This window comes from Myotis nattereri (genome assembly GCF_964212035.1).
Source record: "Myotis nattereri genome assembly, chromosome: 11".
Taxonomy (NCBI): domain Eukaryota; kingdom Metazoa; phylum Chordata; class Mammalia; order Chiroptera; family Vespertilionidae; genus Myotis; species Myotis nattereri.
The window spans coordinates 76,324,513-76,348,483 of record NC_138086.1 but is presented as its reverse complement, the minus strand read 5'-3'; the positions used below and the strand labels follow the sequence as shown (position 1 = coordinate 76,348,483).

Genomic DNA, 23,971 nt, shown 5'->3' with positions numbered 1-23,971 from the left:
GCTATGAGAGCACCGTGCTGGTGCTGAATTTACTCTGACCCGTTTCCTTCTGTCTGCAATAGGGTAGGGAATAAACGAACATTAAGCTGTGAGAAACACTAAAGCCTGCAGAAACCATCCTTGTAGCAGCCTAAACCCCGTTGGTCTTATGCTTTTCAGTAGTTGTCCTAACTTGAAGTAAATCTGTTGTAAAATTTTTGCCATGAACAATGAAGTTATTTGGAATATAGTACAATAAAGGAGAAAACATCTTGAATCAACTTTTCCAATTAAATATATTAGAATTATATGTAAAAGGTAAATTTGTGGGAAATAATCATGTAATATTTGTTTCCTTTCTGCTAATAAAGTTTTGAAGATGTAAATGTGAATACAAATTAAATCGTAAGCAGAAAGGTTCTTACAAGAAAACTCTTTTATCACTAAGTTCAAATATTCTCTAGTCAGTTCTTGCTTTCCATTTTGGTTAAGGAATTCTGTTAATTTTCTTATAACTATCTATCTTATATAATAAAAGGCTAATATGCAAATTGTCCCCTCAACCAGGAGTTTGACCAGGGGGCAGGACCAGCCAGCCAACCTCCTGCTTCCTCTCCCCGACCTGGGCCCTTATCAGAGTGGGCCCACTGGACCCCACCTGTGCACAAATTCATGCACCGGGCCTCCAGTGTAATAATATTCAGAAAACCCAAAGCAAAAGTAAATTATGAGAATGAAATAAACTGTGCCTATACATGCATGTTTGCAATCAGAGAAATGAAAATAATGAAAAATAAAATGGTTGTTTATCTTTGGGTAATAGAATTCCAAGCAATTTCTTTTTCTGTAACTTCTGTGATAAGCATGCATGACTTTTATAATTAGAAAAATTACACTGATAATGTGTGAATTACCAATGTAGTTTTATCTTAATCTTAATCTTCTAGATGGAAACTACTGATGTGCTTTGAGAAATTTTGTGTATAAATAATGATTTGATACCACGGTTTGCTTATTTTTATATAACGCCTCAATATCTTAAAACCTTTAAATGATATATGCTGCTGCTTGGTATCAAAGGAACCTGAGAAAAGAGAAGTTAACAATAGTCCTTTACTTTCCTTTTATTGTAGATGCCAGAATTCCAGAAGAGTTCGGTTCGCATCAAGAACCCCACAAGAGTAGAAGAAATCATCTGTGGTCTCATCAAGGGGGGAGCTGTCAAACTTCAGGCGAGTAGCCATCACGAAGCCTGTATTGCTAGGCCTTTATTTCCGTGGCCAAGTAGACATATTCATCTCATGTTCTGCTGAAAGCTCAGCAAAGAAAGTTCAGATAGATGAGCTTTGCCTATCCTTCAGAATGTAAAACCTGAAAGACAGGTCTAGTGCTTGTCAGAAATACATAGAATGCCCTACTATAAACGAACAAAACCTAATAGTCTTGAAATAAATTTAGCTCTTCTTTAATTTTAAGTACTAATTTAACTAATACTGTGCATGAGTATTCAACTATTTTAAGAATAATGTTAACTATGTACAGTTTCAAGTTGCTATTCCATCTTTTAATTAAATAAATCATACTAGTTAAATTAAGTTGTCACTATGTGGGATAACTGATTTTCAAAAAGTTTTTTTAAGGGATGCTTAAAAAAAAAGGGATGTTTTAAATGTAAACTAAATCAACAGTCTGGATAGTCAGTGAAAATAAATCTTTTTTTTTTTTTTTTTTTTTGTAAAAATATTTAACCCAATCTCCTAAATTGCAAGAGCTGGCAAACTGTTACCAGGTATGATTCATTGATTGATATAGTTTATTTACCTATATAGACAAGTTACACCTAGAATGTAACAGTGTCAGTGACTAAGCTTCATATACTTTAAATGCTTTCATTGCATTTTTGTACATTGACCCAGGGGGTTGAAATTGTGCAGTGCTTTATCTCTATGGCCTGCAATTGCAAATTCCTATACTGATTAATCAGTAGATTTCATGTGGTAACGCTTGGGCACATAAGATATTGCTTGCAGCTAAGGTAATTCTCAGGGCTTTGTATATGAGCTGCATTAGAAAACTCAATGTAGAGGGAATAGCTTATAATGGGGGCTGGGCACTGAGCACAGTCTTGTGCCTCTGGCAAGCTTGCAGATACGCGTCTGGCGTTGCAGCTGTGTTTTCAGATTTGTTTTTCCCCTTTTCTTACAGATCATAACAGACTTTGATATGACACTGAGTAGATTTTCCTACAAAGGAAAAAGATGTCCAACATGTCATAGTAAGTGTGGCCCTATTAACAAATTCACAGAAGCAACCATTATTTTAAGATCCTTTTCTACTGATATTATGTATGAGATTGGGTTGTTTGTTTTTTTAAAATCTTTATTGTTCAGATTATTACAGTTGTTCCTCTTTTTTTCCCCCATAGCTCCCCTCCACCCGGTTCCCACCCCACCCTCTGCCCTTACCCCCCGCCCACTGTCCTCATCCATAGGTGTACGATTTTTGTTCAGTCTCTTCCCGCACCCCCACTCCCTTTTCCCCCTGAGAATTGTCAGTCCACTCCCTTTCTATGCCCCTGATTCTATTATATTCACCAGTTTATTCTGTTCATCAGATTTTTTGAATCACTTGTTGAAAGATATGTACTTGTTGTTCATAATTTTTATCTTTACCTTTTTCTTCTTCCTCTTCTTAAAGAATAACTTTCAGCATTTCATATAATACTGGTTTGGTGGTGATGAACTCCTTTAGCTTTTTCTTATCTGTGAAGCTCTTTATCTGACCTTCAATTCTGAATGATAGTTTTGCTGGGCAGACTAACCTTGGTTTTAGGTTCTTGCTATTCATCACTTTGAATATTTCTTGCCATTCCCTTCTGGCCTGCAAAGTTTCTGTTGAGAAATCAGCTGACAGTCCTATGGGTACTCCCTTGTAGGTAACTAGCTGTTTTTCTCTTGCTGCTTTTAAGATTCTCTCTTTGTCTTTTGCTCTTGGCATTTTAATTATGATGTATCTTGGTGTGGTCCTCTTTGGATTCCTTTTGTTTGGGGTTCTCTTCACTTCCTGGACTTGGAAGTCTATTTCTTTCACCAGGTAGGGGAAGTTTTCTGTCAGTATTTCTCCAAATAGGTTTTCAATATCTTGCCCTCTCTCTCTTCTTCTGGCACCCATATAATTCGGATGTTGGTACGCTTGAAGCTGTCCCAGAGGCTCCTTACACTATCTTCATATTTTTGGATTCTTTTTTCTTTTTGCTTTTCCAGTTGGGTGTTTTTTACTTCTTCGTACTTCAAATCTTTGACTTGATTCTTGCGATCCTCTAATCTGCTGTTGGATCTCTATATAATATTCTTTATTTCAGTCAGTGTATGCTTAATTTCTAGTTGGTCCTTTTTCATATCCTCGAGGGTCTCACTAGACTTACTGAGGGTCTTACTAAATTAATCGGCAGTCTCACTAGACTTATTGAGGGTCTTTACTAAATTTATCGGTGGTTTCTAGAAAATTCTTGAAAAACCTTAAAACCATGGTTTTGAACTCTCTATCTAGTAGTTTGCTTTCCTCCATTTCTGTCATTTGTGACCTATTTCTTTGTCTCCGCATTTTCGCTGCTTCCCTGTGTTGCTAGAGTGGCTTTGTGTGCTAGGTGTCCCATAGGGCCCAGTGGCTCAGCCTCCCCAATTACCTGAGGTGGACACTCTTGGTGCACCCCTTTGTGGGCTTTGTGCACAGTCTTGTTGTAGTTAAGCCTTGATTGTTGTAGGTATCACTTGGAGGAATTGACCTCCAGGCCTATTGGCTGTGAGATTCAGCTGTGTCTGCAGTGGGAGAACTTGTGTGCTGGAGACACCCTTCTGGGGCAAGACTTGTTTCAGTGGGGCTTTGGTGCTCACTGAGTCTGCCCCTTGAGTGTGTCCCTTATGGATCTGAGGAGTTGTAATCTGGATGGTCCCACTCTGACTACTGGGTACACTGGCACTTGGATCTCTAAGGAGGTGCTAATTTAGCCTCTGCTGAGGCTACCTAGCAGGTGGTACGGAGAGATCTGCAGATTCCTCTTCTTTGTTTGGGATTTGGAGGTGCCCAGATGAGGCCCGGCTGTAAATCAATGCAAGCTGTGGCGCCTTGGGCCTTCTTTTGGAAGTTATGGGTCTCTCTGACCCAGCTGCAGTTTGTTAGGTAATTTTAGATCGCAAAGGGCCAGGTCATTCATATGCAAAAGCCTCTGGGCACAGCTTGGGTGGGGCGGGGTCTCAGGGAATCAACAGGGTGGAGCAAACAGCTATGGCTGATCCTCAGTCCTACCCTAAGAGGCCCCGGGTCTCAGTGTCCCGGTAATCACTCCAAGCACCTCTGAGAGAAAGCCACCCTCGAGTTCTGCCCGCTGCCAGACAGTCCAGTTTCTCCCCATATGAGTCTGGGTCCCCACAGACTCACCCGGAACTAGAGTCAGGGCCGTCGGAAGCTTGTGTCTCTCTCCCGATTGAAAAAGATAACCGTGTCCTCAGTTGCCAGCCCTTTCCACGTGCGCCTCTGTACCTCTGCACTTTACTTCCACACCTCCTCTGAGTCTCAGTGTGCTTTTCTCTTTCCTTCTAGTTGTAGAATTTCCACTCAGCCAGCCTTCCTGTGGTTCTGGATGATGTACGTTTTGTCTTTTAGTTGTATTTTTGAAGTGGTTGTGTGAGGCAGCAATTTCAGGTGTTTACCTATGCCGCCATCTTGGTTTCTCGAGATTGGGTTTTTTTAATCTTCTTTTTGGACATTGAAAGTGAGGGGAGCTGAACCGGTTTGGCTCAGTGGATAGAGCGTCGGCCTGCAGACTGAAGGGTCCCAGGTTCGATTCTAGTCAAAGGCATGTACCTTGGTTGCAGGCACATCCCCAGTAGGGGGTGTGCAGGAGGCAGCTGATCGATCTCTCTCACCGATGTTTCTAACTCTCTGTACCTCTCCCTTCTCTATTAAAAAATCAATAAAATATTTTTAAAAAAAAAGAAAAAGAAAGAAAGACAGTGAGGGGATCTGCTTTTTCACCCCAAGATCAGTTGAGATTGGGTGCATTCAGGGTGGTATGGCCATAAAACAGCTTTTTCTTATTATATGTTTAGGGTTTATTTTTCCCCCATCCTATATAATAAAAGGGTAATATTCAAATCGACCGAATGGTGGAATGACCAGTCACTATGATGCACACTGACCACCAGGGGGCAGACACTCAATGCAGGAGCTGCCCCCTGGTGGTCAGTGCACTCCCACAGGGGGAGCACCGCTCAGCCATAAACCAGGCTGACAGCTGGCAAGAGCAGTGGCAGTGGCGGGAGCTTCTCCTGCCTCCACAGTGCTAAAGATGCCCACCAAAGTTTAGCAGCCAAAGGGTGCAGGTCGAGCTGAGGGACTCCCCTTCCCCCACCCCAAGTGCACGAATGTCGTGCACCGGGCCTCTAGTGTTATAAAAAGGGCTATTTTCTGTATGGTTTTGGGTGTAAGAGGAATAAAGAAGTCTGAAATTTTTCTCTCCAAATGTGGTCTGTTCATTACTCAAGACAAATTTAAATGGATTTTCAATTTTGGGTTAACCTACAGAAATAGCATTTATTAATTAGTAACATGTTACTAAATGCTTGTGTCGTTTATATGTAAATTAGTTAAGGAATACATCATTAAATAAATGCTGAGTTAAAATGTGTTGCTGCAATAAGACGCCTGTTGCAGCGTGGCTCAGTGGTTGAGGTCATGAATTTATGAACCAGGAGGTCACAGTTTGATTTCCGGTCAGGGCACATGCCTGGGTTGTGAGCTCGATCCCCAGTAGGGAGTGTGCAGGAGGCAGTCAATCAATGATTCTCTGTCATCATTGATGTTTCTCTCTCTCCCTCCCTCTCCCTTCCTCTCTGAAATCAATAAAAATATATTTTTAAAAATAAATAGATAAATAAAATAAAAATACTCACCCGGCTGGTATGGTTCAGTGGTTGAGCATTGACCTATGAACCAGGAGGTCACAGTTTGATTCCCAGTCAGTGCACATGTCCGGGTTATAGGCTCAATCCCCAGTTGGCAGTGTGCAGGTGGCAGTCAATGAATGATTTTTCTCTCATCATTGATGTTTCTATCTGTCCTGCTCCCTTTCTCTCTGAAATCAATAAATATATATTTTTAAAAATACAAACTACACTGTAAAGTGAAAAAGAAGGCTGAATTCAAAAGTATAGATTTGGTTTAATTGCTATCTATTTGATAATGCATAAAACTCTAAGAATGAGAGGAAATATAATAAAGTGTTAATAATTTATTATTAAGTGGTAAAATTGTCATTTTTGTTCTCCTTACAATCTGTGTTTTCCAGATTTTCGCATTATTAATGTTTTATTAAGAAAGAAAGTATATTCCAAAGGTGTATTCCCTGCTTCTATTTAATGGTGTTAAAGGGACCAGTCACTATACAACTCACAGTGTTCAAAGACTTTGAATTATCTAGCTCAGTGGTATAAACGAGCAATCACAAAATCATGCATTTTAAAACCATTAGATTCTCTCGCAATGCCATGTAGATAGCACCACTCCAACAGTTGTAATGACTCTGCTAGTTGACTTGGCATTTAAACTGAAAAGAAAAGTAGTAAGTTATTCATCTATGAGAGTACTTCTGTTCATCCCTTGTTTGCTTTTTCTCTAGATGTCATTGACAACTGTAAGCTGGTTTCAGATGAATGTCGAAAAAAGGTAAAAGCACTGACAATAATCCAGTTATGAAAGGCTTCATTACCATTTTTGCCTGAGAATTTCTTCAGGTTCATTCACACAAACGAGAATGAATGCAAAGTGCTTGTAGCCATACCTGGAACATAGTACACTCAATAAATGTTAGGTTTATTCTTTGGATTACAGCACTCGACTTCTTTTAAAGAAAAAATTACCAGTAGAATTTTAATAACAACAAAACTTACACGAAAAACTTTTAAATGATTACCAAAATTTTCTGGTATCTTTACATTAACTGGAAAGTTAAACAAAACTACTTTGGTTTTGCTCCTTTAAATTGATCAGGAAATTGCCTTAGTTCTCTGCTTTTTTGAGTAGGTGTCTGTATCTCTTTTAACAAAATAAGATTCCAAAGATGAATCAAACTTAATACTTTCATATGAGAATGAAAATGTTTTTGTAGTGATAGTATGATTTTTAGTTGGTTTCACTGAATTCCTGAGCTGAAAGTACTTTAAAAAAAAAGAAAAGAAAAGAAAAGCAGCCTTTTGCTGGTCTATTTAGTTACATGTAAACCTAAACCAACAAAGATCTTTTCAGTTGCTATATGTAATAGATACTCATACTCCAATCTTTACCATTTAAAGCAGTTCATGGAAAACAGTTGACTACATTGTTTTGCTCCCTATAAAATTAAGCAGCTTAATGGCAACTCTGCAGCCTTCGTGATTTAGGTATTTGTTTCTTTCTAGTTACTGGAACTAAAGGAAAAATTTTATGCTATTGAAACTGACCCTCTTCTTACGGTAGAACAGAAGAACCCTTATATGGTAGAATGGTAAGTGTGTATTCACCGTGGGAGGTTTCAAATATAACAACCTTACGTAACAGTTACAACTAATGGTGTCTTTTCCCCCCTGTACCATGTGCACATAGGTTAATACATTGTCCAATGAGTTAGAGCAAGTGATTAAATATTACAAAACAAACGAATTCTCTAATCACTCTCACAGTCTAGAATTAGTTTTGTTCTGCTTTGTTTTTGAAGATGAAGATTGGTAGGAATAAATTTAAAATTCTGCACCTAAGCCTGAAACTCAAAACAAGAATTTGTGTTCCCTGAAGTCTATGGACAAGATGTGGCTCAGTGTGTCAAGAAAACGACGTAGGATTTAGATGGACTCTGTGCTGAGCTGGAGCCAGGGGGACATGCTGAGAACCAGCCGGCCTCTGCTGATGGTGCATTCATGGCAGTGCGCCCCTCGCTCTGGGCAGAGCACGCTGCCAGCACAGGGCTGCCTCCTGGCAGAACACTGGAGAGATGCTGACACTCAGAGGGTCGGAGCAGCCACTAAGATAGGCCCAGACACTGGAGCCGCTCCATTTGAGGAACGTTTCAAAGAATGGAGACTTTTGATCTGAGAAGTAACATCGAGTGGTTTTAGAATCGTAAGAGACCAGAAATGATGTTGTTTATATTCATTGTCCCATCACCTAACTGCGTACCTTGCACACTTCATCAGTGTTTATGGTGGGAAGTGTTGAATAGAGGTTCGACTCACTCAACATGCGGAACTGGAACCAGACATGGAAGGCTTAGAACATGGATTTCAGCACGATGGCAGGACTGTCTAGGAATTAGAATGTTCTAGCAATGGCATAGCTTCCCAGGGAGAATGAGCTCACTAGCAGGATGGGAGCCACCCAGAGAGGGGGTTTCACTGAAGAGTATTATAGGGGGGGACTTGTGGGTGTCAGGTGGAGAGGTTCTAAAGGCCTGTTATACTGAGACGGTGTGATTACAGGTGCTTTTATGTGATTACAAAGCACCTATATGCGGATAAAACTTCCCAGAGCAAGGCTCTTCTCTTTTGCTCACTAGGCAGCATCTTCAGTGTTTAGGCATTCCATGAAAATTCAGACTCCAGGCCGGTGAAAAATGGCTTTCCTCCAGTTCTTCCTGGAATCAAAGACATGATTATGCTTCCTGAGGTTGGAGCTCTTATCCATAGACCGAGGAAAGGTTTATACCTAGAATCCTCTCATGGTCTTATTAACACACTCAAAGTAAGCCAGAGTTTGGGGAGAACTGGGAAATGCAGTGAGAACATGTGTATCATCTTTTGAGACATGTGAGGTATATGTTCATTAGTAATGAATGTAAAGATCTGAAATTTAAATCCAAACTAGCATAAATGAAATACTGCATTTTCACATACCAAAGAATGCTTTGTCATAGAGAATAGTATTAATTCGCTTTCATTGATTTTCTTTTTCCTTTGGGCATAAACTCCAGGTACACTAAATCACATCGCCTGCTTGTTGAACAGGGTATACCGAGAGCTAAACTTAAAGAAATTGTGGCAGAATCCGATATTATGCTCAAGTAAGTTTCATGGGTGTTTTTTGTTGTTAATTGTCTATAGACCTGACCTGTTACATGCCGTATTCAAGTGTATATTTTTATTAAAATAATCTATAAAAATATCCCATATAAAAACATATCCAGAACATGCCGCCTATCACATAATAAAGTGGCGAGATAAGGAATTGAGAATGACACGTCAGATCGTGGTGCAGGGAACGAAAGCCTATGAGCTTGAAGCACTGATTTACATTTTCTTTCTCCAAATTTAAAATCTCAAGACTTACAAAGTTAGGAAAACAAGACCATTTTGAAGTTTTGGGTTTTTTTTAGCAAAAGTACTTTTCAAAGATATGAAATATAAAAAAAGAATGTTTATAAGTCAAATTGAAAAGTGTTTAGCTAAGTACCCTGTTTTTATGATGTACCCTCTTTTAAACTTGTCATAAATCTACTTTCTGAATTCTCCAAGTCCCTTGAAAACGATCTGTAGGAAAAGTGCATATGTTTTAGCAAATACTAAAATATTTCTATTAGGTGAATTATTGGATATTAACATGTTAAAGCTTATTTTCAATTGTTTACTACCTCCTAAATTCTTCAACTCACTAGGCAAATATGATGCTATTTCTTTATTCCTTTTCCTTTTTTTTTTTTTTAATGATGATGCTACATGAAAGGCTTCTGAGGAAAGCATTCAATTGTCAAAGTGTGAGGACTGCTAGTATTTCATTCCTTTGTTGGGCAGCTTATCCTAGAGCCAGGGAGAGTGAAACAGGAAGAGAGGATTTTAAGATGAAAACATTACCTGTAGCTGCCACATCTTAGGCAGGAGAGCAGCCAGGTGTGAAGGAATCCAGCTCGGTCCCTGCTTTTCCAGCAACAGGGAGGAGATGAGTAGAATGACAAGCAGCAGGTCTTGCAGCTCACCCCAAATGGGGTTTTCAAGCTGAAGTTTAATGATTTGCTGTTCACTCGTATAAATTCTGAACTGTAGGCTTCTCCATATTGCATGCGAGTCTAAAATCATCTCATTTTTACTGTGAGAATTTACTAAAAGGAGGGTAAAAAGTTAACTGTTGTTTGAAAAACTTGTGCTAGTCTCAGACATCAGTAGCAGTCCCCTTGGGCTTTATTTTGAAATGAGAACTAAGTGAATCATAGAAATATGTGGCTTTTTAAACATCTAGGGCAGTGGTCGGCAAACCGCGGCTCGCGAGCCACATGCGGCTCTTTGGGCCCTTGAGTGTGGCTCTTCCGCAAAATACCACGTGCGGGCACGCGCATACATTGCGATTGAAACTTCGTGGCCCAAGCGCAGAAGTCGGTATTTTGTGGAAGAGCCACACTCAAGGGGCCAAAGAGCCGCATGTGGCTCGCGAGCCGCAGTTTGCCAACCACTGATCTAGGGGAAAAAGAGATATGTCTTCACGCCTAACAGTCATACCGTACCTCCGCCTTGCAGGGAAGGATATGAGAATTTCTTCGATAAGCTCCAGCAACACAGTATCCCCGTGTTCATATTCTCGGCTGGCATCGGAGACGTACTGGAGGAGATTATCCGGCAAGCTGGTGTTTATTATTCCAATGTCAAAGTAGTGTCCAACTTCATGGATTTCGATGACAATGTAAGAATATCAGGTCATTCCTTATCATTACTTTTAAAATCTGAAAATATTCTAATCATGTCAATGCATTTGTTATTTATTATTTCATGTGTGCTCATTACATGAGGCCAAGTTCATGGGCCCACAATAGGCCTCATCACCTCTCGCAGTGTTGTGTCCATACCCATGTTTCAAGCATAATAACTCTGCTCAAACTTTTGTTCCCCAAGCTACAGACTAATCTTCAAATTAGTAAAATGTCTAATGTGATGTAATGCAACAACTCTAAAGAATTCACCTCCATGGATGGGAAAAAGGAAGGGGCTTTGAACTAACGTCATTTGAACTAGTTCTTCTAGTCAAGACAATATAACATACATAGAATGGCACCTTTTGGTTAGGAACCAAACGAAAAGTAAAAAAATTGGGCTTTCAACTCATGTTTAACATTTAAAGTATCTCTAGAAAGTCATTTACTTCTCAGAGTCCTTCTTACCTATCATGAATGGGAAACTACAACAAGTAAAATGTGTGAAGCCTGTTATTTCACAGGATTTATGTCTTTTGAATAGGGCGTGCTCAAAGGATTTAAGGGAGATCTAATTCATGTGTTTAACAAACACGACGGTGCCTTGAAGAACACAGATTATTTCAATCAACTGAAAGACAATAGCAACATAATCCTGCTGGGAGACTCCCAAGGAGACTTAAGAATGGCAGATGGAGTAGCTAATGTGGAACACATTCTGAAAATTGGGTATCTAAATGACAAAGTAAGTATGAAAATCTCATTTCCTTTTAAGGAAAAACTAGGGTTGTCCTGGCCAGTGTGGCTCAGTTGGTTGGGTGTTGTCCCTTGCACTGGAAGGTTGCTGGTTCGATTCCCAGTCAAGGGCACATGCCCGGGTTGTGGGCTCCATCCCAACAGGGGGAGTACAAGAGGCAGCTGACCAATGTTTTGCTCTCACATCGATGTTTCTCTCTCCCTCCCTGTCTAAATATAAATCAATAGAAATGTTTCGTTCTGTTTTAAAAAGGAAAAAACGAGGGTGAGACTTGGCCGGTAATCGCTACCCCAGGTTCCTGAGAAAGCAGTTCCGTTGCAGCTGTTCCAGGTTGCGCTTTACCCCTTCCCTTCGGTGATGAGGAAAGGAGCTGGTGTGCGCTGTGGGTGGCGGGAAGGAAGGGTGTACATTGTGAAGGGCCTCTCTGGCCTCTCCTCCCTCGATGCCAATAGCACTCCCCGGTCAGGAGAATAAAAAGCTTAGCCATTGCCAAATGTTCCTTGGGCACCTTATCCCCATTTGAGAACCACTGGAATAGAGAGAATTCTTTTAGGGAGAAAAGCCCCTAAGTGGAAAAATATCTGTCAATGAGCCTTAAGAATCTTTTTTTTAGTTGATTCTAGAGAGAAAGGAAGGGAGAGAGAGAAACATCGATGAGAGAGAAACATCAATACTGTTTGCTGCCTCCTGCACGCCTCCTGTTGGGGATCAACCCATGTGTGTGCCCTGACAGGGAATCGAACCCATGACCTCTTGGTGCATGGGTTGACACTCAACCACTGAGCCACACCAACCGGGCAAACCTTAAGAAATTGAATATTTCCTACAAATAAATAAATAAAATGAAAAATTAATTTAAAAAGAATTTGAATATTGAAAAGTACTGCTTCATTTCAAATGTTTTATGAAAGTTAATTTAGTTTTTTATTAAATTCACTGTCATAAAACATTTTTTTGCCTAACAGATTTAACATAACAATGTGGTTCATATTGAAATTATTTGCTTCTCCCTGGATATTAATCTTTGTGCTTTTTGTTGTTGTTGTTGATTAGGTGGATGAGCTTTTAGATAAGTACATGGACTCTTATGATATTGTTCTAGTCAAAGAGGAATCCTTGGAGGTAGCCAACTCTATCTTACAGAAGATCCTATATAAGTGAGCATTCTTCAAGGAGACGCCTGTCCTGTGGGTGCAACGGGTGCAGGAACCGCTCGTGTGTTCAGCGTGTGAAAGACTTTTATTTATAACATATCCTTGCTCAGACATGCTGAATCCATCAACCGGAACCTCCTTGTTTTCTGCCTCTCTCAACACACTCCTCACCATATTTTTTAACATTAAAAAAAAATCTTAAAGTCAAAATTTGAAAAAACTGCCTACATTTCCAGAGTGAATTTTGTAGTTTACTGTTAAGAAGTTTTTGAGGAGTCTTTTTACGTGTGTGTGTGATTTTAAGTATTGAGATTTTTGTAATTTAAGTGAATTATGCTGATGGTATCACCATCTCCTAAAATTGTGTTCGTTATGTTTTTCGGGGGAAGTTGAAGCTTACAAGAACATAATAGCACATGGTGTTGGAAAAGCTTGGTATCCAAATGTCACTAATCATAAAATGTTCTGTATTGATGCACTGATAATAAACATGAAATGAAAAGTCTTTTTAATTCTATTGGCAAGACTATCATTCATTCATTCAACAAAAACTTAAGCACCTGCTGGGTTTATTTTGTATGTGTTTGATAATCTTGCAGTCAGGCCAACTTCCCTGCCAAAATGAAAATTTTTTTTCTGTCTTAAGTGATAATTTTGAAAGGCGGTATAGCACTGGCCAGTGTGGTTCGGTTGGTTGCCACACTCAGGTCGCTGGTTCAATTCCTGGTCAGGGCACATGTCCAGATTATGGGCTCGATCCCCAGTCAGGGGTGTGCCGGAGACAGCCGATGGATGGTTCTCGCTCATAGATGTTTCTCTCCCTTCCCCCTCCTTTCTCTCTCTAAAATCAATAAAAACATATTTTTTTAAAAAGAGAAAAGAGCCGAAACCGGTTTGGCTCAGTGGATAGAGCGTCGGCCTGCGGACTGAAAGGTCCCAGGTTCGATTCCGGTCAAGGGCATGTACCAGGGTTGTGGGCACATCCCCAGTGGGAGATGCGCAGGAGGCAGCTGATGGATGTTTCTCTCTCATCGATGTTTCTAACTCTCTATCTCTCTCCCTTTCTCTCTGTAAAAAATCAATAAAAATATATTTAAAAAAAAACAAAATAAAAAGAGAAAAGAAAATCTATATAAATTCCTAAGTAATCTGAGATCAAATGCACTAGGTTTTAACAAAATAGTGCAGACTGCTTATGCTTGCAAAGTAGCCTCATGGTTTGTTTGTCTGTAGAGAGGAAGGGGGAGAGAGAAACATCAATTTGTGTTCCACTGATTTATGCATTCACAGGTTGATTCTTCTATGTGCCCTGACCGGGGATCGAACCTTGGTGCACCGGGACAGCACTCTAACCAACCTGGCTACCCAACCAGGGTGCCTCGTGATGTTTCAAGCACACGGGTCACATGCATGCTTAGATGTCAGATTCTCTAAGATACTCTAATCCCCAACTAGCATCGAAGATGTAGTTCATGTTTCGGGCCCAAAGTTCAAAACCTGTGCCGTAAGCCCGGTGGTCCTAAGGCAGATCTGTTCTATCAGGAGGTCCAAGCTGCCTCAAGGGGCAACACAGAAATCCAGTGTGAAATGTGATGAAGGAAAATGCTGTGTGTGGCACCTCCACCCTCTATTTGGGCCTCATTAGTACTCACGGCCTTGGCGGGCAGATCTGTAACCCATAATCATAATGCAAATGTGAGCGAGTGTTGCCGCAGCTTCACAAAGTGAGGCCAGCCAAGCGCACGGAGTCCCTACGTTGCTTCTGCAAAAAGTAAGCAACGTTTGATTTTTAAAAACATACATGTATTTCCCCCTATACGTGTGCCCATTGTTCTCCATTTGCTCCCACCCCAAACCCTATTCATCCTCCACCTTTCTCTGCTTCCAAAGAGGCTGATCTCTAACACCAGCCCCCGAGTTCCTTTTCCTGTTTCGGACTGGGTTCAGCGACTGGGAGACAGTGGCAGGGCAGAGGACCCCTGCACCAGCCACAGCTCCGGACGTGCCTCAGGCCCAGGGAGAAGCAGCCTCCTGCTGTTGCTGCCACCAGCCATCCTGGGTACCTTGACATTCTTACTGAGTCCCAGAGTCCTGTGCACACCTCCTCAAACAGTCCTGTCTTTATCCTCCCTGCAGAGGTCCCTAGGAGGGCATTTCCCGCCAGGACCCTGAGCCTACATCAGCTGTGGGCAAACTACGGCCCACGGGCCGGATCTGGCTCGTTTGAAATGAATAAAACTAAAAAAAAAAAAAAGACCATACCCTTTTATGTAATGATGTTTACTTTGAATTTATATTAGTTCACACAAACACTCCATCCATGCTTTTGTTCCGGCCCTCCGGTCCAGTTTAAGAACCCACTGTGGCCCTCGAGTCAAAAAGTTTGCCCACCCCTGGCCTACACCCTCTAACTCTCTCCCAAGTCAAAACAGCGAGGTCCTGCGAGTTCTGATCCGGGGGATTCTGACTGCATGGTATATTCCCATGGGATCCTCTCCGCCTTCCAAGAAAACACCACAAAGCCTGGTGAGAGAATTCAACGTTTTATATAGGAAAAGATGGGTTTCCCAACATTCAATTGAATGAGTGCATGGCGTTTTCATGGACTACCTCAGAGCTACATCAGTACAAAACAGTTTAAATTAGTAACAGAAAGCCGTTTCAGAAGGAAAAGCGCCGGTCACTTCAGGGAGAGGAGGTGGTGCATCACCGGTGGGGAACAGAGGAGATAAGGCAGCAAGGTGTTCACTGCACAACATGGGGACGGGCCCTGCGGGGGAGGGTCCTTGTTACACAGAGTGGGGGCCCTCCCTCTCCAGGAGGCAGAGGAGCAGCCTGTCCCCTTGTTTATGCTCATCGGCTGGGAAGACATGGCCACCTGGGCCCCAGGGAGACGCTCTGCAGCTCGGCCTGGCCGCCGGCCCTGCACGCATCTATCTGATCAAAGGACTCAGGGCGCGACAGGGCAGTGATGGGGCTGAGACGGTGAAGCAGGTGCTCTCGCGTGGCAGACAAGTTCTCTACCCGTGGGCCTCCATGCCTTTTGTGTGGTCCCGTTTTTCACCTCCAAGCTACCCAACCAATCGGAGGACCACAAGGGCATGGGGCGATTAAGTAGAAAAGCATGTGTGTGTGTGTGTGTGTGTGTGTGTGTGTGTGTGTGTGTGTGTGTGTGGAGGAGGAGGAGGAGGTGGAGGCTGGGCCAACCAGAAGGTACTGTACAGGCCGCTGAGAAGCTTTCGGGGGCTTTCTGGGAACCCCACTGGGCATGCCCTTCGCTTTTCCTGCCTGTCTGGACAACGCTTATAAAACACCAGCAAGTTAAAAAAAAATTTGTCTTAATCCTCTTTACACAGATATCCTGGATTTTTTTCTTCTGTTCCCTGCAGGATGGTTATAATAACTTCTATATGACTCTATTTTCCCTTAATAACAAAACTACCCAGAAGGCCCGCAGAACATGTTGGCAGCGCCGCCTTTTCCGTGTCCCACACAGCCCGTGCGAAGGCCCCTCGCACCGATTCAGTCTAACACCCTGGCGTTCGGCCTAAAATTCTCACGTGTGTATCGACCCAGCCTTGATGTGTGGCCACCTGCACTTGCTGACAATTCACCTTCCGAGAGAGCCTGGCGCCCTCCCGGCACGCTCCGCGGCCACGGGGCTTGGTGTCACACACGGGGCTACTCGGGCTCAGAGTTCATCGTGCTTGGCCTCCTGGTCTTTGAGCTTGAACTCCTCGGCCGTGACCTTGCCGTCTGCGTTGCGGTCCTGGTTGGTGAACATATTCTTCACAATCATCTCAGCATCAAAGCCGGGAGCGAGCTTCCCTTTGCCGGAAGCCACCTGGGCATGAATGTACTCCGAGAACTGGAAAGGGGAGGGACAGGCTCAGGCCCAAACAGAATGGGGTTTGCATCTGAGCTGGCAGAACAGGAAATCCTCTGAGCTACGCAACCTGGGTTTTCCCCTCCAGATGCGGGTTAGAAACCGCCGACTGAGTGACTCCAGCAGCCCTTAGGTTCCAGGCGGGCAACCCCAGTGGCTGCTGGAGCTCCCCCTCCCCCGAAATCAGCCCTTCGTCTTCACAAAGACGGGCCCCTGACCACCCAGCCCCGGAGAACACTGCTGCCCATACTCATTCATTCACACAAGAAAAATGTATCGTCTACTGTGTCCTAGAGCTACATCAACACACAAACAAAACTTCCTGCATCTGTAACTCCAGCATATTCTGGTGGGAAAGACGCACAATTAAAAATGAGCATAAAAAATAAGCTCCATATTAAGTAAGAAAGGGAAATGCTCTAGAAAAACAAACAAGTAGAGCCAAGTAAGGAAGATCCAAAGTCCCAGTGGGCAAGGGGTTGAAGTATGAATTCGGGATCAGGGTCCGACACAGGGACAAAGGCAGAGGCTTGAAGGAAGCGAGCGGAGGTGCCAGTTGTCCGGGGCAAGTGCCTTCTGGGGCAGAGAGGAGAGCGGGTGTGAAGGTGGGTGGGTGCCTGCCAGGTGTTCACAGACCAGCCCAGGGGGAGGAGGTGGAGAGGAGGCCACAGTGAGCAGGCTGTGGAAAGGACTCTGAAATAGGGGGTTCTGCAGGGGTCTGAGTCGAAGCGGGCCGTGATCCGACTTGTGCATCAGATCAGAGGAAAGACTCCTGAGGAGCCACCAGTGAGGTGGAAGGAACACCAAGCAGGTGAGGGTCCTGGAAGGCGGGGGAAGAAGGTGGCGTGCCAAGGAGTCAGCTGTGCCGAGGTAAGAGAGTGAGGACCGACCACTGGACTCGGCCATAGGAAAGGCACCGGTCCCCTGGCAAGACCAGGTGCAGTGCTACTGTGAGCAAGCCAGTCGCCGGGAGATGCTGCCGGCGTGAGAGAAAGGGGAGAAGCTGGGGCGATGTCCCTGCACGAGCAGGCGTGGGGCAGGCGGGATGGACGTCAGCAGGGCTGTGACGGACAGAGGGCTCTACTACCCAGCTCCACCAGGGGGCTGCTACAGGAGGCACAGCACTAGATGCTCAAACAGGGCTGTGGGTCCTGGCTCCCACCACGGGGGAGCTGGGTGACCCTGGGCAAGTCATCGACCTTCTCTGTGCACAGCTGCTTCCTCTGAAAGCTAGGGACGATTCCATGGCTGTCGTAAGGGCCAAGCAAGGTAACAGATGGGAAAACAGCACGCCAGGCACGCAGCGAGCGCCCAGGAACTGGACCTGACCCAGAGCCGAGACCCTGGAATCAGTCCCTGTAGCTCAGTTTCTGCAAAGAGCTTCGATTAGAGCAGCGGTTCTCAACCTGTGGGCCGTGGCCCCTTTGGCGGTCGAACGACCCTTTCACAGGGGTCGCCTAAGACCATCCTGCATATCAGATATTTACGTTATGATTCATAACAGTAGCAACATGACAGTTATGAAGTAGCCACGAAAATAATTTTATGGTTGGGTCACAACATGAGGAACTGTATTTAAAGGGCCAGAAGGTTGAGAACCGCTGGATTAGAGTGTGCGTGTGAGAGCGCTTGGTGCTTGTGTGTGGTGGGTCTCACCAGCACAGAGATGGACACAGGTGTCCTCCCCACGCTGGGAAGGCTCCCGGTCCCGGGCCCTGAGCTCCTCGGGTCCCACCTGCCTGCAAAGGTCGGTTACCTCTTCCAGGAGGACTTCTCCGTTGCCGTCCTTGTCGATTTCTTCGAAGAGGTTGGATGACACCTCGTCGTTCCATATGAACATGTACCCCTCAGGCAAGCCAGCCACCAGCTCCAGCAGCTCGATGTCAAACACCAGCACGGCACTGCCTGGCACTTCTCCGTCTGCCTCAGCGACAGGGAGGGGAAGGTTAGCGCCACAGGGCAGTGGACAGACCCTCAGCCGCCCGCCGCCCCACCCTGGCCTCCAGCCACCTCATGGCGGGCAGGCAGTTCTTGGGAAAGCAAGGAAGTTCAGCATCAGCACATGGTTTTCCCATCTTGGAGGGTGTGACCCGCCTTTTTTTTTAAAATATATTTTTATTGATTTCAGAGAGGAAGGGAGAGGGAAAGAAAGATAGAAACATCAATGGTGAGAGAGAATCATTGATCGGCTGCCTCCTGCACGCCCCACACTGGGGATGGAGCCTGCAACCCAGGCATATGCTCTTTCCGGGAATTGAACTGTGACTGGTTCATAGGTCAACGCTCAACCACTGAGCCACGCTGGCCAGGCCAGCATCTTTTTTTTTTTTAAATAAAGGAACAGAATAAAACAATTAGGGTACCTTGCACGTGGGAAGGGTAAGTATCATTCCATGAAGCTTGAGTTTCCATGTTACAGATAAACCTAAATGTACATGTCTATATGTATAAATATAGATTGTGTATTTACATGTAACACAGGTTAGGAGATAAAACACACTTCTTACTGTGTGTCTTGGTGATTCAAAGGCTCTAGAAGAGGCCACAGTGGGAAAGCTGAGTAGATCTCCCACTGATTCAGAGCTGTGAGGATAACGAGGTATGCCTTCATACGTGGTCCAAGATGACGGCAAACACGAACTCAAGAGCTGCATCTACAGCATGGCCCCGGGTTTCTCAAGAGGACGTGGGCATTCGCCTGGCGTCAACTCTGAATCCATGGGGGTCTTCACACAAAAATGCCAAATGCTTTTTTAAAAAATACAAGATTCTTTGGGTTCAAAATGGGAGGAGCAGGGCTGGGGGACAGGGTGTAAAAGGTGAAGGGAGCCCCGGCCAGGGGGGCTCAGTTGGTGGAGTGTCATCCCAGGCACCGAAAGGTTCCCCGTTCCATTCCCTGTCAGGGCACATACGCAGGTTATGGGTTCAATCCCTGGTTGGGGTGGGTACTGGAGGCAATCAACAGATGTTTCTCTCTCTGAAATCAATAAAATTATATTAAAAAATATTTTTAATCTGAAATAAAGAACAAAAACCTGCCACTTACCCACGCCAGCCTCCCCGTAGCCCAGGTGTGGCGGGATGATCACTGTCCGCTTCTCCCCGACGCACATCTCCCGGAGCCCCATGTCCATTCCCAGCACCACTTGTCCAGACCCCAGGACAATATTATACGTTTTGCCTAAATTCCACCTGGAAACGAAACAGAAGCGTCCCGGGTTAGGTCATCAGCCCATTGGCACTTGAGTGTCCTCGTCACATCTCATCACTGCCAACAGCACAGATCCCCGTCTGGTCACGAGGAAACAGACAAACCCACACGGAGGGCACTTTGCAAAAATAAACAGACACAAATAAACACCTAGATCATCTTCAAAAGCGTCCAGATGGAAATCAGAGGAGGGCTGAGGAAGTGTTCAGGGTTAGAACATCTTGGAATGGGGCCCTTTGGCTATTAAAGGCCTTAGGGGAACATTCAGCGAACTTCATGGGGCCTGAAAGTGAAAGGTGGTGGTCTGTCAGTGTCACCTTCCTGGCGTGGGTGCATGACGGAGCTACGCGGGAGGAGGAGCCGGTGGTGGGAAAAGCACACGAAAATCCTCAGCGTGACGGGGCATCGTGGTGGCAGTTCTCCAGGGGTTCTTTCCACGGCTCTGACAATTTTTAAGTTTCGGTCGATGTTCTAGTCAGAAATTTCCAAGGGAATGTTAAAAATAGATAACGTAGTGAAAGCCCTGCCTTGCAGATTCAGCAAGGCCTGAGTGCGAATCCTGATTTGGCCACTGAACTTGACCCTGGGAAGTGTGATCTCAGTTCCTCCTCTAGGAGGTGGAGGTAGTAATGGCTGTCGCACAGGGATGTCCTCAGTCGGAGACAGTATCTTATGCTTGGCACAGTGGAGAGGACGCATAAAGCACTCAATAAACAAATGGCCTTGAGGGTCTTGGGTCTGTAACCCTCTTTGACTCCAGAAAAATAACTATGAGTTTAATTTGGGCCATGGTTTTTTTTGTTTTGTTTTTAAATATATTTTTATTGATTTTCAGAGAGAGAAAGGGAGAAGAGGAGAGAAAACATGGATGTGAGAGGAAACCATTGATTGCTGCGTCCTGCATGCCCCCTACCAGGGGATCAAGGCCGCACCCCGGGCATGCGCCCTGACTGGGAATTGAACCAGCAACCATCCAGTGCATGGATGACGCCCAACCAACTGAGCCACACAGGCCAGGGCTGGGCCATGGTTTCAATTACCTGTCATACCCATGGTCCCTGGGTAATCCAGACAAATGAAAGCCGGCTCTCTCACCTCCATCACTACTGAAAATAAAGGTATTTCCAAACCGATGGCAACCCTATCGCCTCCTCAGGGCAAACAGGGGGCATGTGCTTCAATGCCGAGAAGAGCTCCCTCCCCCCCCCCCCCCCAGTACCTTAGAGGCCCTTTGGAGCCCCTCACCAGCTGGTAACAACATGGGAGGGTCTGTCCCTTTGGGTCCCATCCCCTTCCCGGGTTCCCAGCCTCCCCTGCAGGCTCTTTCCCGCCTCCAGCTGGTTCCCAGTGCCCGGCTGGTTCTCTGGGGCCAGGAAACCAAAGCAGGGTTTGCATTCGTCCTACCTGGGACGAAGCAGAAGTCAGCCACTGGCACAGGCAGCCCTGGCCGGGGCCTGCGGGAGGGGCGCCCGTCCGCCCCACACAATCCCTCCATTGTCAGCAGCACAGAGGCGCCTTCTTACGGCTCTTCTCCAGGGACCGGTGGGGCCCGCCCAGGGGACCACGGGGCTGTGAGGTCTCAGGGACCATGCAAGAGCTCATTTAGTCATCACACAGCGAGTCTGTCTCCCTCTGTGAGGCCAGCGTGAGCTCGCAGGAAGAACCCTCGCAGCAAGCACCGTGCTTTCGTGCTCATGTCTGCAAGCTCCGTCCGTTCTTTCTCCTCGGGTCATCTTTTTATTTGTTTCCTTCTTTCTCTTCCGCCAGTTTTTCTCTGACATTCTCCTCATTCCTTCGGTGCCTTCCCAGCTTCTAAATGCTTCCTGCCTCCTGCCTCCTGCCTGCAGCCGCTCCCCACCCACATTCCCCTCCGGCCCCTCGACAGCCTACTCACTGCCTCCTGTTTGCAGCGCTCCCAGGGCCAGGCGGGACCAGGCCCCACCTTCCAGAAGCCACCCCCCCAAATCCCACACTCCAGTGGGTAGATGCCACTTCCTTTCATCCCTTCATTGTGAAACATACACCCCTGAGAGCCCAGCAAGGATGCCGCCCTTGGGTGTGGGTTTACACATAACACAAAGGCCCTGGTAAAGAGCGGAGTCTGATCAGAGGAAGGAGCCTCACGTGGCCTCCAGATGGTTGTGAACCCACCCAACACACCTCAGACGGCTGGAAGCTGGCTCTCCCTCCCCACGGGAGAAGTTCGTCCTGAACCCACAGGCACGGAATCTCTTTGCCCATTTCCTACCCTCAGCTCCCCCTCCCAGGGCCGGAGGGGCACCAGCAAAAATGTGAACGTTAGCAAGAGCGGTGACAGCACGCCACTGGTCCTGGAGCCGGCTCTAACCTCACGGCGCGTGCTCACAGGCCTAAGCTCGCTTCATCCCCAAACCACAGGCCACGCTCCCTCCCCACCCTCCGCAGGCCTCTAACCCCAGTGCAAGGAGGTGTTTTCAGTCGGCTCCATGTCAGCCTTCGCTGCAGAAGCTAGTGCCTGTTTCATTGATTCCATAATGCCCCCCCCTTTTCCCCCCACATTTTAGCATCTCTGTAACGGGGATACATGCTACAATGGGCAGCGTGTCATTCCCTTAGGGAAGCATTTTTACTTCCTTAGAGTTTCCTCCAATGATGCTTCTAATCAACACATTTTGGATGCGATCATGTAGGCCAACTGCATCAGGACACAGGACCTCACAGCAGCAGACAGACCGTCTGGACCAGGGTGGGCAAACTTTTTGGCTCGAGGGCCACAATGGGTTCTTAAACTGGACCGGAGGGCCGTAACAAAAGCATGGATGGAGTGTTTGTGTGAACTAATATAAATTCAAAGTAAACATCATTACATAAAAGGGTACGGTCTTTTTTTGTTTGTTTGTTTTATTCATTTCAAACGGTCCGGATCCGGCCCGCGGGCCGTAGTTTGCCCACGGCTGGTCTGGACGGTCTGTCCCTCAGGCCCGCCCTCCTGGCCTGGCTGCCCCGGCCACACTGTCCCCGGAAGCCAGAAGGCAGGGGACCTGGGGGAAGGAGAAGACCCTCCCCGTCCACAAGAAGTGCAGCACAAACACTTACATGAAGCCCTTCCTTCTCCCCAAGACCAAACGGCAGCTAAGCCAGGCTCAGCGCAAACACGGACGCACTTAGACATGAAGCGAGGCTGGCCCTGGCCAGTGCGGCTCAGCTGGTTGAGCATCGTCCTGTGCACAGAGGTTTCGGGTTCGATTCCCAGTCAGGGCACATGCCCATTTTCGGGCTCGAGCCCCAGTAGAGGGGTGCAGGAGGCAGCAGATTGCTCGTTCTCTCCCTTTCTCCCTCCCTCTCTCTCTCTCCCTCCCCTCTCATTTTCTCTCTCTCTTAAATCAATAAAAATATATTTTTTTTAAAAAGGCTGAAAATGTCTCTTTCCTGAAGTGAATATTGTATTAACTTACAGACGCATCTGAACATTCGATGCATCAGAAGCAAAGCTCCTTGAGCCTCCCTGACACCAGTTTATACTGTTGATTCCCTTGATATGTTTCCAGCATCATCTCAATCACTTAACCTTCACAGAATGCCCCCTTCCAGCTACGCTCTGGGCTACGTAAGGAATAAAAACACGAACAAGCACCTTGGTGTCCCTGGGGCATTCAGACCAGCCACTGAGGCAGAAACTAAACTAAAAGGCAGGGAATGCGTAACACCATTACGAGACTCCGGAAGTGGGGGCAGCTGATTCTCCCTAAGAAATGAGGACAGCCCTAGCTGGTTTGGCTCAGTGGATAGAGTGTCGGCCTGCGGACCAAAGAGTCCCATGTTCGATTCTGGTCAAGGGCACATGCCCAGGTTACGGGCTCGACCCCCAGTAGGGGGCGTGCAGGAGGCAGCCGATCAATGATTCTTTCTCATCATTGATGTTTCTATCTCTCTCTTCCTCTCCCTTCCTCTCTGAAATCAATAAAAATATATTAAAAAAGAAAAAAAGAAATGAGGGCAGTTGGAGAAAAGGGCAGAAGCCGACCAGAAGGAAAGGACCTGCAATGCGCCTCCAGCCCCACTGCCCAGGGCGCCCGGGAGGCGGAAGCTGGCCCCAGCAGAAGACAAGACGGATGAGGCAGACGGAGCGGACAGAGACCGGCCTGGCGTGTCAGGCTCCGGAGCCTGGCTTCCATCTGCGGGCTCATGTTTAAAGGCAGCAGTTAAAGACGAGATCGGATTTTCAGAAAGACGTCACAGGAGCAGGGCGAGGCCATGAGGACACATCAGAGCAGTGATGTGGGCTTGAGCTATGCGGGGGGCG

The 23,971-nt window shown here is 45.7% G+C and overlaps 2 protein-coding genes across 7 annotated transcripts in view; one reads left to right on the top strand and one right to left on the bottom strand.

Moving 5' to 3' along the window:
- NT5C3A (5'-nucleotidase, cytosolic IIIA) overlaps window positions 1-13,146 on the top strand; it is a 51,080-nt gene extending 37,934 nt beyond the window's left edge. For all 6 annotated transcript variants that reach the window (XM_081102827.1, XM_081102828.1, XM_081102831.1 and 3 more), the window contains 8 exons: window positions 1,113-1,211; window positions 2,185-2,254; window positions 6,656-6,702; window positions 7,434-7,519; window positions 8,978-9,067; window positions 10,512-10,674; window positions 11,226-11,426; window positions 12,492-13,146. In XM_081102827.1, the coding sequence (XP_080958953.1) occupies window positions 1,113-1,211; window positions 2,185-2,254; window positions 6,656-6,702; window positions 7,434-7,519; window positions 8,978-9,067; window positions 10,512-10,674; window positions 11,226-11,426; window positions 12,492-12,599 (864 nt within the window). In that variant the 3' untranslated portion in view covers window positions 12,600-13,146. The remainder of the gene's footprint in view (window positions 1-1,112; window positions 1,212-2,184; window positions 2,255-6,655; window positions 6,703-7,433; window positions 7,520-8,977; window positions 9,068-10,511; window positions 10,675-11,225; window positions 11,427-12,491) is intronic.
- Window positions 13,147-14,860: 1,714 nt separating this feature from the next.
- Window positions 14,861-23,971, bottom strand: part of FKBP9 (FKBP prolyl isomerase 9) — a 28,504-nt gene continuing 19,393 nt past the window's right edge. Inside the window, exons 8-10 of the mRNA XM_081102826.1 lie at window positions 19,525-19,670; window positions 18,235-18,398; window positions 14,861-16,460 (exon numbers count right to left, since the gene is read on the bottom strand). Coding sequence (XP_080958952.1) covers window positions 16,284-16,460; window positions 18,235-18,398; window positions 19,525-19,670 — 487 coding nt within the window. The 3' untranslated portion in view covers window positions 14,861-16,283. The remainder of the gene's footprint in view (window positions 16,461-18,234; window positions 18,399-19,524; window positions 19,671-23,971) is intronic.